The sequence below is a fragment of the Salmo trutta genome, chromosome 16 (genome assembly GCF_901001165.1).
Source record: "Salmo trutta chromosome 16, fSalTru1.1, whole genome shotgun sequence".
Lineage (NCBI taxonomy): Eukaryota > Metazoa > Chordata > Actinopteri > Salmoniformes > Salmonidae > Salmo > Salmo trutta.
Window position 1 is genome coordinate 31942465 of NC_042972.1, and position 13301 is coordinate 31955765.

General features: G+C 41.4%; 1 protein-coding gene across 3 annotated transcripts; it reads left to right on the forward strand.

Moving 5' to 3' along the window:
* Positions 1-377: 377 nt before the first annotated feature.
* si:dkey-197j19.6 (neural Wiskott-Aldrich syndrome protein) lies at positions 378-13297 on the forward strand. Of its 3 annotated transcripts, XM_029693964.1 has the most exons (10): positions 378-657; positions 2437-2574; positions 10437-10523; positions 11238-11325; positions 11540-11654; positions 11789-11831; positions 12160-12313; positions 12482-12714; positions 12821-12911; positions 13034-13198. In XM_029693964.1, the coding sequence occupies exons 1-10, from the start codon at positions 559-561 to the stop codon at positions 13084-13086; spliced, it is 1101 nt and encodes a 366-aa protein (XP_029549824.1). In that variant the 5' UTR covers positions 378-558; the 3' UTR covers positions 13087-13198. The 3 variants fall into 3 exon arrangements, with proteins under 3 accessions (XP_029549824.1, XP_029549822.1, XP_029549823.1); XM_029693962.1 differs by having other exon boundaries at positions 12821-13297; XM_029693963.1 differs by having other exon boundaries at positions 11789-11801; positions 12821-13290.
* The last annotated feature ends 4 nt before the right edge of the window (positions 13298-13301 follow it).

The window sequence follows — 13301 nt, forward strand, 5'->3', positions numbered from 1 at the left end:
GTGATTGGGAGTTCCATAGGGTGGCGCACAATTTGTCCGGGTTTGGCCGGTGTAGGCCGTCATTGTAAATAAGAATTTGTTCTTAACTGACTTGCCTGGTTAAATAAAAAAAAACAATTTAGTGGTACTATTTTAATGAAATAAATGTTTGTTTTTAAGAAAGTTTGGGTCAGCATGCATCATGTATGAAGATGTGGTCTCACATGGAGTACAGCACCTTCACTCAGTACTTCCTCATGCAAATGTGTGTATCTGTATGCGTGGCTGTTTAAGTGACTGATGTGTGTGTCAGAGAAAAACAGTACTATGCCTGTATATTTTTATCTGACATACGCATCAGTCCCTCAAACACCATGCATACCCATACAGACATTTGCATGAAGATGTACTAAGTGAATGTACTGGACGGTAAGCGTAATCACATTTTGTGCACTGTAAATGTACTTGGACAGCTTGGATCTCTGACTGAGACTGCAGTGTGTGGTACATAGACAGAAATTCTCAGTGAATTGCTGATAAAAAGAGAGAGCGATAGAATAAAGAGAGAAGGAGTGAGGGATGGCGTGCAATGGAGGATGTGGATGTCCAGTTTTCAGCAACCTCTTGACGGTCCGTGAGAACGCTTTGCTCTTCACTCTCCTGGGAGCCGAGTGTAAGGTCAGTTTAACCCCTAGAGGCATCTGTAACATTCTTCCTTCTTTCTCTCTTTGTTCATACTTTCTGTTGCTGGTTATCCCTCCGTATTTATCCTCATTCTCTCATGTATCTGAGCTCTTGATGGCCAGTGAGGACTCACTAATTTCCCTGTTGTTCTCCACCCAACCCCACTGTTGCCACATGTATACTCCACTAAGTATTTATTTGGACAGTGAAGCTAAAATGTTTAATTTGGCACTAGACTCCAGAATTTTGGATTTGAGATGAAATGATTTATATGAAGCAACAGTACCGAATGTCACCTTTTATTTGAGGATATTTTCTTACATATGTTTTATCGTTTAGAAATGAAAGCACTTGTATCTAGTCCCCCGATTTGAACGTGTCATAATTGGACAAATTCACATATAGTGTATTAAAGTCAGTCAAACATTTATTGTTTGGTCCCATATTCCTAGCACGCAATGACTACATAAGGCTTGTGACGCTACAAACTTGTTGGATGCATTTGCAGTTTGTTTTGGTTGTGTTTCGTATTATGTTGTGCCCAATAGAAATGAATGGTTAATAATGTATTGTGTGATTTTGGAATCACTTTTATTGTAAATAAGAATAGAAGATGTTTTTGAACACTTGTACATTATTGTGGATGCTAGCATGATTACATATAATCATGCATCATGAATAATGATGAGTGAAGAAGTTAGTCATAAATATGATACCCCCCCAAAAATGCTAACCCCCGTTATTGGTACTGGTGAGAGGTTAGCATGCATTTGGGGCATGATCTTTGTGCATCTGTAACTTTCTCACTCATCATCCACTTTGGCATTAGTGTATTTTGTGTAGAATTCTGACCAATTTAATCCCACTTTGTAACATAACAAAGTGGTGGAATACTTTCTGAAGGAACTGTACATAAAGTGCATTCATTTCTCAATGTTAAAACAGATATTTATTCAAATACCCTCAAATAAAAAGATGGCATTCTGAACTGTCACTTCAGAAAACATTTAATCTCAAATCGAAAATGATGTAGTATAGAGACAAATTAAAAGTTTTAGCTTCATTGTCCAAATAAATACGTAGGCGATTGTATCCTTGGTTTTAAAAACTTTGCAGACAGAATATTAGGATGAAATAAGTAACAAACAATAAAATATAGTATCCAGTCAGTGATGGGGATGATCTTTGAAAGTGCTGAGGTACTTTCCAGTGTTATCAGTCATAGTGAATCACATGTGAAGCCCTGCAGGTGAAAGGGCTGTGTGTGAGGGCAGAGGGGATCATTTGGTTGTGGTTGATACAAATGCCGTCTATTTTGAATACCACAACCTAGTAGTAAGTAACAAGTGTAAAATGTACAATCATATAGATTGTACATCCAGGTCACCCTTGATACAAGTCAGTATTGGACTATCAAGGTCACCCTTGATACAAGTCAGTATTAGATGACATAGAAACTGGCCACTAGGGGCAACAGTGAGCACTGTTACCTTCAAGTATTTTTTGGTTAAGCATCTGATTCCAAAGGTTGTAAATTCTAATCCAGCGATAGACAATTTGTTTGCGATTTTTCATTTAAGCCTATCCCAAACCTTAACCCTTACCTCAACCATTTGAAGTTAATGCCTAACCTTAAGATTTCAGAGTTAATGCCTGAACTTAACCGTCGAATTGTGTCGTGAGACTGTGAGAGCTAGTGTGTTAAATAGTGAACCTAATCTGAAACCTGTTACAAATTGTGAGTGTGTATATGTGTGTGTGTGTCCGTTTCAGGCAGTGGTCTCAGCAGTAGCCCAGGTGTATGTGTCCTTCCCTGGGCGTCCGGTGTGGAGGCATGAGGGCTGTGGGGTAGTGTGTCTGGTCGAAGACCGCTCACAAAACTCCTACTTCCTGCGTGTGTACTGCGTCAAGGTCAGAGGAACCACCACCAAACGAGTCATAACACCTGCTTCACCAGACACTCAGACCTTCAGAGGAGTTACCTCTCTCTCTCTCTCTCTCTCTCTCTCTCTCTCTCTCTCAATACTTATACTATTTACATATTTTTTAAATCAGCAATCAGAATAGTATGAGACCATATAGTGTGCATAAATATCATATTTGATTTGATTTGTTATTATTTTTATGGCAGTTAAGTTGTCATGGCTGTTTTCATTGTGTCTCTGGTTTAAAACTAAAAGCAGGAAGTGCTTCTGACCTCTGGCAAGATACCAGGTTGACCTGTTTATTCAGTTTCCATAGAGCAGGCCTCATTGGAATCTCTTTATCTCTCTCCGTGTGTGTGTGTGTGTGTGTGTGTGTGTGTGTGTGTGTGTGTGTGTGTGTGTGTGTGTGTGTGTGTGTGTGTGTGTGTGTGTGTGTGTGTGTTTTTTGGCTATGACAGTTTTTTCATGTCTTTACCAGTCACCGTGAGCGCACAGGTTCATTAAAAAACAATAGGCTTTGTGTTAAAGGGTGTGTCCATGTGTGTTTGTTTTGTATATTACTGATGACAATTAACTGCATTTTATTTAAAAACAAAAACAAAGTTTTAAATGAGAAGTAGGAATTGGTCTGAAGCCGAAAAATAAAGGAAACTCACATGAGCACCACAATTCCTACTCCACCCATGCTCTACCAAGGTTTTCCAGTACACAGCTTTGACCTACTACAGTAGCTATGTTGGAAATGTACTTCAAACTATGTGTATGCAGGTTGCTTAGAATTCAAACCTTCTTAAAAAGTCGAATTCATACTCTTAGAGGACGTGCTTCCACAATAATGGGATTTGTACCGCGTACAAGGTAAAGTATTGGATTCTTCACACACCAGTATGACATTATCCCATTGCGCTACCTTTTAAAGATAATTTTTATGAAATGAAAGCGAGCTTTGCTTTTATACTTACAAGGCATTAGGCTTGGGCTGTTTTGGCTTGTAGTAATGTGGTGCATGCCTGTATTTCCTTAAACCTTTATTTTAGCAATACATAATCATAATAACATGCTTTTTTTGGTCAGTAGGCACCCAACATAACAGGTGGTGGTGTGTTGGACATAGTAGCTCATGTAGATAGAGCCCTTTTGCATTCCTGATTTCTGTAACTGTTAGCTTGACTGTGTAATATTGACTTAAGCTCAGAACCACTGGTGTTTCAAACATGGTCCTGTTTTCTAAATTGCTGTGTTGATGAATGGACAGTTCATTACCTCTGTCAAAATAATATGTAGCTTAAAGTTATGTTTGTACTTGTATTTCTTTTTGCAATAATGATGGGGACGCAACAATAATACACATTTACAATAGGCCTATATCTAAAAAATAATTACAGCAACATGATATATACAGTGTGAAGAAAAAGTATGTGAACCCTTTAGAATTACCTGGATTTCTGCATAAATTGGCCATAACATTTGATCTGATCTTCATCTAAGTCACAACAATAGACAAACACAGTCTGCTTGAACTGATAACACACAGACAATTATAATTGTTCATGTCTTTATTGAAGACACTGTGTAAACATTCACAGTGAAGGGTGGGGAAAGTATGTGAACCCTTGGATTTAATAACAAGTTGACCCTTCTTTGACAGCATTAACCTCAACCAAACGTTTTCTGTAGTTGTGGATCAGACCTGCATAACAGTCAGGAGGAATTTTGAACCATTCCTCTTTACAAAACTGTTTCAGTTCCACAATATTCTTGGGATGTCTGGTGTGAACCGCTCTCTTGAGGTCATGCCACAGCATCTCAATCGGGTTGAGGTCAGGACTGACTGGGCCACTCCAGAAGGAATATTTTCTTCTGTTCAAGCCATTCTGTTGTTGATTTACTTGTCTTCTGGGTTGTTGTCCTGTTGCATCATCTAACTTCTGTTGAGCTTCAATTGGCGACAGATAGCCTTACATTCTCCTGCAAAATGTCTTGATAAACTTGGGAATTAATTTATCCGTCGATGATAGCAAGATGTCCAGACCCTGAGGCAGCAAAGCAGCCCCAAACCATGATGCTCCCTCCACCTGTGATGATGTTTTGATGTTGGTGTGCTGTGCCTTTTTTTCCACACATAGTGTTGTGTGTTCCTTCCAAACAACTCAACTTTAGTTTAATCTGTCCACAGAATATTTTGCCAGAAGCGCTGTGGAACATCCAGTTGCTCTTTTGCGAACTTCAGACGTGCAGCAATGGTTTTTTTTTAACAGCAGTGGCTTCATCCATGGTGTCATCCCATGAACGCCATTCTTGTTTAGTGTTTTACGTAATGTAGACTCGCCAACAGAGATGTTAGCATCTTCCAGAGATTTCTGTAAGTCTTTAGCTGACACTCTAGGATTCTTCTTAACCTCATTGAGCATTCTGCGCTGTGCTTTTGCAGTCCTCTTTGCAGGACGGCCACTCCTAGGGAGAGTAGCAACAGTGCTGAAGTTTCTCCATTTATAGACAATGTGTCTTAATATGGACTTTCTTTTAGAGATACATTTGTAACCCTTTCCAGCATTATCCAAGGCAACAATTCTTAATCTTAGGTCTTCTGAGATCTCATTTTTTCGAGGCTTGGTTCACATCAGGCAATCCTTCTTGTGAATAGCAAACTCACATTTTGCAAGTGGTTTTTATGGGGCAGGGCAGCTCTAACCAAAATCTCCAATCTCGTCTCATTGATTCGACTCCAGGTTAGCTGATTCCTGAGAAGATAGCCCTATTTGGTAAAAGACCAAATCTATATTATGGCTAGAACAGCTCAAATAAACAAAGAAACGACAGTCCATCATTACTTTAAGACATGAAGGTCAGTCAATACAGAAAATGTCAATAACTTTTAAAGTTTCAAGTGCAGTCGCAAAAACCATCAAGTGCTATGATGAAACTGGCTCTCATGAGGACCGCAACAAGAATAGAAGACCTAGAGTTACCTCTGCTGCAGAGGATAAGTTCATTAGAGTTACCAGCCTCAGACATTTCAGCCCAAATAAATGCTTCACACAGTTCAAGTAACAGACACATCTCAACATCAACTGTTCAGAAGAGACTGTGTGAATCAGGCCTTCATGGTCGAATTGCTGCAAAGAAACCATTACTAAAGGACACCAATAAGAAGAAGAGACTTGCTTGGGCCAAGAAGCACAAACAATGGACAATAGACTGGTGAAAATGTCCTTTGGTCTGATGAGTCCAAATGTAAGATTTTTGGTTCCAAACGCCGTGTCTTTGTGAGACCCAGATTAGGTGAACGGATGATCTCTGCATGTGTGGTTCTCACCATGAAGCATGGAGGAGGAGGTGTAATGGTGTGAGGTTGCTTTGCTGGTGACACTGTCTGTGATTTATTTAGAATTTAAGGCACACTTAACCAGCATGGCTACCACAGCATTCTACAGCGATACACCATCCCATCTGGTTTGCGCTTAGAGGGGCTATCTTTTGTTTTTCAACAGGACAATGACCCAACACACCTCCAGGCTGTGTAAGGGCTATTTGACCAAGAAGGAGAGTCATGGAGTGCTGCGTCAGATGACCTGGCCTCCACAATCACCTGACCTCAACCCAATTGAGATGGTGTGGGATGAGTTGGACCACAGAGTGAAGGAAAAACAGCTAACAAGTGCTCAGCATATGTGGGAACTCCTTCAAGACTGTTGAAAAAGCATTCCAGGTGAAGGTGGTTGAGAAAATGCCAAGAGTGTGCAAAGCTGTCATCAAGGCAAAGGGTGGCTACTTTGAAGAATCTCAAATATAAAATATATTTTGATTTGTTTAACACTTTTTTGGTTAGTACATGATTCCATATGTGTTATTTCATAGTTGTGATGTCTTCACTATTATTTAACAATGTAAAAACATTTACAAATAAAGAAAACCCTTGAATGAGTAGGTGTGTCCAAACTTTTGACTGGTACTGTAGTTACTGTAGTAGGTCAAAGCTGTGTGCTGGAAAACCTTGGTAGAGCATGGGTGGAATAGACATTGTTGTGCTCATGTGAATGTCCTTTAGTTTTGGGTTTCAGAACAATGCCTACTTCTCACTTAAAATATTTATGTTTTTCATTTCCATGTTTTTTTACACCGGTGCACCTTGTGCTAGGGACAATAAAAGGCCACTCTAAAATGTGCAGTTTTGTCACACAACACAATGCCACAGATGTCTCAAGTTTTGAGGGAGTGTGCAATTGGCATGCTGACTGCAGGAATGTCCACCAGTGCTGTTGCCAGAGAATTTTATGTTAATTTCCCTAGCATAAGCTGCCTCCAACAATGTTTTAGAGAATTTGATAGTACGTCCAACCGGCCTCACAACTGCAGACCACGTGTAACCACGCCAGCCCAGGACCACCACATCCGGCTTCTTCACCTGAGGGATCGTCTGAGACCAGCCACCCGGACTGCTGATGAAACTGTGGGTTTGCACAACCAAAGAATTTCTGCACAAACTGTCAGAAACTGTCTTAGGGAATCTTATCTGCGTGCTCATCGTCCTCACCAGGGTCTTGACCTGACTGCAGTTCGGCATCGTAACCTACTTCAGTGAGGAAATGCTTACCTTCGATGGCCACTGGCACGCTGGAGAAGTGTGCTCTTCACAGGTGAATCCCGGTTTCAACTTTACCGGGCAGATGGCAGACAGAGTGTACGGTGTCATATGGGCAAGCGATTTGCTGATATCAACGTAGTGAACAGAGTGCCCCATGGTGGCGGTGGGGTTATGGTATGGGCAGGCATAAGCTATGGACAACGAACACAATTGCATTTTATCAATGGTAATTTGAATGCACAGAGATACCCCGATGAGATCCTGAGGCCCATTGTCGTGCCATTCATCCGCCGCCATCACCTCATGTTCCAGCATGATAATGCACAGCCCCATGTCGCAAGGATTTGTCCACAATTCCTGGAAGCTGCATACCCACCAGACATGCCACTGCATACCCACCAGACATGTCACCCAGGTAGCCTAGCAGTTAAGAGCGTTGGGCCAGTAACCAAAAGGTTGCTGGTTTGAATCCCCGAGTCGGCAAGGTGAAAAAATCTGTCGTTCTGCCCTTGAGCAAGGTAGTTAATCCCCAACGACAACCGGGTGCCAATGATGCTAATGTCGATTAAGGCAGCCCCCCGCACTTCTCTGATTCAGAGGGTTTGGGTTAAATGCAGGAGACACATTAGGTTGAATGTGTTCAGTTGTACAACTGACTAGGTATCCCCTGTTATGACTTTCCCTCATGGGTGAGGATCAAAGAGAGCCCCCCCTCTCTCTCCCACCAGGGAGGGAAGTTGGGCCGGTTGTGTGACTTAATGACCGGTCGTAAACGTTCTCTCTCTCTTGCCTTTACAGGATTGAGACTGGAATGTCTGAGTGTTACAACAGAGAGAGACTTTGCAATAATTGAACATCAAAAGATTGGACGTTGAAACAATATTTCTAACATAAATCATTTGGGAAATTGGGGCTCCAAACAATAATCATGTCAAATCAGTTGTTGTTTAATGATATCATTAAGGATGGTATAACTAAATAACTGCATCTCTGGAGGTGTACGCATTCAAGGGATTAGGTTTACATTTAAATGTTGTAAAACGTATATGATTAAATATGAAACTAGTTGTGGAAAGACAGCAAGATGTTTTTAGCCTTCTAAATGAGATAATTGTTGTCATAGAAAGTTTTACCCAGTCAGTAACCATGCCGACATGAGCACAGACATTATGCCAACAGGATGGATCGCCTCTTTTTTACAGAGTGCATAAAAGGACTGCTAACAAAATGTACATTAGACCAGTACATTGCCAGGTTGCTACTGGCGTGTAAAATGGTTTAAAACTATTAGACCAAAACATGCTGGGTTGCTGCCGGTGTGTAACGTGATTGTAGCTGTACCCTGAATAATCAACCATTGAGACCAGTACATTGCCGGGTTGCTACTGGCATGTAAAATGGTTTAAAACTAACAGAACAGAAAGCGGTGGCTACACGTTGAAATGGTTGCAATTTAAATACAGACCAGCGTGACCGACAGCATGAGCTGAATGTTACGAAATGGTAAGACCCTCTGAAACTCAACAGAGAAGAAGAAGACTAGACTAAGACACACATCTAGATGGCCATGCGGTATTTCTGCACCCTGCCCGGCCATCTAGATGTGTGAAAGTTAGTGTATAAGCTAATTATCCATCATGTATGACATTCCTGGGAGTGTGTAAACTTACATTTTTTATTACCGTAGCATTTTTGTATGTTCTCTATAGTTATGCACTTCAAAATGTATCAATTGACCAATTCGGCACATTTGGGCAATCTCCTGGCAGACTAGATACAAAATATTGTGCAGTAATGTAATTCTTCACTGGATCAGTCTGAAACGTTGCACACACACTGCTGCCATCTCGTGGCAAAAATCTAAATACACCTAGACTCCATTCTGAAAGTATTGCCTTTCTCTTGCATTTCAAAGATTATGAAAAAAAATTATAACAGAAAATGACTGATTTTTCTTTGTATTATCTTTTACCAGATCTAATGTGTTATATTCTCCTACATTAATTCACATTTCCACAAACTTCAAAGTGTTCCCTTTCAAATTGTATCAAGAATATGCATATCCTTGCTTCAGGTCCTGAGCTACAGGCAGTTAGATTTGGGTATGTCATTTTAAGCGAAAATTGAAAAAAAGGGTACGCTCCTTAAGATTCTTACTGTAGCTTGGTCTGTGCAATGCAAATTAATGTGATTAGCGAGGCAGTTTCTCAAAGTTTGGTGGTTTTAAACTGAACGTAACTAACCTTACCTAGCTATGTTTTGTGTAAGAAAGTATGATATTGTGGCGCATGAACTGGCTATACATGTTAGCTAACGTTACAGTCATACGTTATCATAGCAGCCAAGGATGTTTGCTAGCTTATTTGTGCATATTTGTTGTTCTCCAATTACACACAAGTGTCTAGCTAAGCAGTTTGCACATGATATAACTTCACCCTTATATGAAAACCTTACTTGAAAAAAAATATAGCTAAGTAGCTTTCCTCACTTGTTGGTTAGTGACCATGCCAATGTTCTGATCTGACTGGTATAGCTACCTAGCTAATCAAAATAAAACAACATTCATTGGCAAGCTTCCTTTATTTGCCTGTTCGTTTAGCTAGCTTTCAGCTAACTGGTGTTAGCTAGCTACAGAGGCTAGCTGCTGGACTTTGTACAAGCTAGCTAGGTAACGTTAGCAAGATAGCTACGTAGCTAGCTAAAATATCTGCTTATATTTATTGATTAACCTCAGCTTGAATACCACCATATAGCTAGCTATCTACAATAGCCTAGATGTGTTTGCATATATAATTATTATGACTGGCAGCCTGATGCAAGCAGCTGTGTTGTTGCCAAGCAACCAACACGGTGTTAAAACTTTGAGCTTTGGCTAAAAAATGTGTTAGCAATGTCAGTAATGCTACAAAAAGTTAGCACATTGTTGTTTCTTAATGGATGGAAATGTATTTGTGAGATAAATTATCAATTTAATAAAAACTTTTGCACCTACAAATTTAGTCAATACATAAAAATGAAAGTCTAATGGTCACTTTATAGATGCTATAGTCTCGTTTTAATCTGACATCTAGAATTTGAGCTAGGTAGCCGCAGAAAATACTATGAAAACTAATTTGCTAACGACCCTGTTAAAAATCCGGTATGTGGTTCTTGGTAACAGCCCGGCATCTCATGATGAGAGGTGGGGAGTGTGTCTTGTGTACCTCCAATCAACATTATGTACACTTAATTATCTAATCTACTCCATTTCTCCTTTAAACCAGAGATCTAAGTTGCTGTGGGAACAGGAGCTGTATGTTCCTTTTAGATACTCTGCACCCCACCCCTACTTCCACACCTTCCCTGCAAATGTAAGTGACATGCCCAGAAATCACATCTAAAGAGTTGTTATCCTCTTATCAAAGATAACTCTATAATTCTGTTTCAACCCTGATGACCAAAGCAACAAAACTGCTCATGGAACAGCTTTTAAGGGCATATTAACCATTCTGCTATTAAATGGGTTAGGGTTGTGGTGGCTGAAGATTAGAGTTGAAACAGGATGTGGACATGAAGCTAGGGTTAGGGTAATGTTTAGGGTTAGGGTTGAGCCTGGGGTCGACATGAAGCTAGGGTTGAGTCGGTATGTGGATATTAAGCTAGTGATAGGGTTAGGGTTGAGGGTTAGGGTTATGCTAGGGTTAGGGTTATGCTAGGTTTGGGGTTAGGTTAATGTTTAGGGTTAGGATTGAGCGTGGTGTGAACATGAAGCTAGGGTTAGGGCTGAGACTAGGGTTGAGCCGGTGAGTGGATATTAAGTTAGTGATAGGGTTAGGGTTGAGACTAGGGTTAGGGTTATGCTAGGGTTGGGGTTAGGTTAATGCTAGGGTTAGGGTTGAGCCAGGGTGTGGAGCTAGGGTTAGGGTTAGGCCTACAGGGTTATGTGAGTTCATTGGTTGGTTGGTTCTGTAACATGCTCATAATAGCACTGGCTCTAAAAAGGCTTTGGCTAATAGCATAGCTCTGAAAAGGTTATTGTTCTGGTCCTTGATGACCTCCCACACTGACTGTGTGTGTTTGTTTAGGACTGCCAGGCGGGCCTGAACTTTGCAGATGAGGCAGAGGCAGAGAGGTTCTGTGCAGCCGTGGAGAGACAGATCCAACAAGCCCCAGGTTTGGAGAGAAACACACACACGTCAGATTACATTTACATTATAATAAGCTCTCTCAGCTTCAGGCAAGCCAGTCCTCTTCTCTTTCTTCCTCTTCCTTGTCTCCTCTTCCCCCATCTCTCTGTCTCCTTCTTTCACTCTATTTCTCCCATAACATTTTATATTTTGCTCTCTTTTGCTGAACCCCCATCTTTCTCTCTCTCCCCCTCTCTCAGACAGAGCTAGTGGGCAGATGAACCATACTGACAGTGTGGATTCCTCCTCAGGCTGTATCTGTGAACAGGAACAGAGCCGATCTGAGATCAGCACTCCATCTCCATATGTGTCAGAGTGAGAAATATAGTACATATGCACACTGGAGCTCAGACAGACTCAGACAATTCACTATTAGAGATATTTTATGATGCTGCATTAGAATGGAGTAAAAGACAAATGGCTGATTTAATCTTCTCTGTTCTCCACAGACAGGAGTCCCAGGTGAGAGTGGACCCAGAGCAAGGCCTCAGTGTGAGCACAACACTGACACCACTGTTGTTTTAACACATCCACAACATAACCATTATTATGTAGCTGTCGGATGAAAACCTCTTATCTCCAATAACAATAATGAAATTCAGAAGGTATTTTGAATACATTTTATTGGTCCTAGAGTCATGATATGTACAGAGTACATTGATGAGAGTAATTGCTTTTAATACAAGGTTTTGATCCGACAGCGTATTATGATCATCATAGAATAATTCATAAAATTCTAATTGCACATTTATATCTGTTATATCACAGTCATCAATGCTATTGTAATGTCACATGCATCATCATCCTCACCTGTGTGCAGACTAGAGAGCTGGACCCTGCTCTGAGGAAGCTGGTCAGGATGGAGAGGCAAAACGAGAAGGATATGACGGACAGACACACGTCTAAAGTCATCTTCAGCCTCATCTACAGTCTGGGGGGCGTGGTGGCTGACAGCAGGGACATGAACAACAGAGGTAGGCCCCCTGCTGGCTAAGAGGGATCTTCTTTTGCATTGCCTTGATTATTAGTTGAATCAGGTGTGTTATTGCTAAGCTAGAACAAAAGCCTGTTCACCCACCCTGTGTGTCTCCAGGGCCAGGACTGAAGAACACAGGACAGAATTGTTTTGGTGTCTCTCACAGGTCCAGCCTCTAAGACCTTACCCAACAGATCTACAGGGACCTCCACCTCCCTGGCCCTGAGGAAGGGGCCTCTGCCTCCTCTCCCATCCCCCCTCACACGGAGTGTCAGCTCTCGAGATGTCTCCAAGAGCCCTCTCCCCCCCTGGGTCCCCCAACCTCCTTCTATGCCCGCCCCCCCTCCTCCTGCAGGGGCACACGCTGAGAGGATCAGAAAGACCATGAGCTTCAGACCGGTGAGAGAACATGACTGGGGCATGCCAATCAAAGTCGTAGACTATGTCCAATGTATGGCGATATGAGGTTGATACAATGGTGTGTGTGTGTGTGCACGTATGATAGGTGGGCTCACCCTCTGCGGTAGAGTCTGACCTGGTCCTGAGTGCACTGAGGGAGATATTCCAGAAACGCCAATACCTCCAGCATCATAAAGGTGGACCTACTGTATCTCTCTCTCCATCTCATCTCATCACAGTCTGTGATGTCAGCTTACTCTGGGGTCATCTCAAGTCAGGCCTGTTCTGCAGCTCATCATGTCTGTCTTCTCCTCCGCAGATGACACCACAAGCCAGTCAGAGATGGATTCTTACAGCGGGCAGTGGCTGTAGAGATAACAGGTTGAGAGGAGAAATACCCCCCTGCTTTCACAAGCATGTGGTTTCACAAGCATGTTGTTTTTTGAAGTCTTCACTTTTGTCTTTCACTTTGAATTAATTCACTGTTAAATAATGATGCATAATTGAAAAAATTGCTTTAGTGAAGAATACAATGCTCAATCAAGCCCTTTCTAAAATAAAAACTGTAAAATCCTCCATTGAACTCT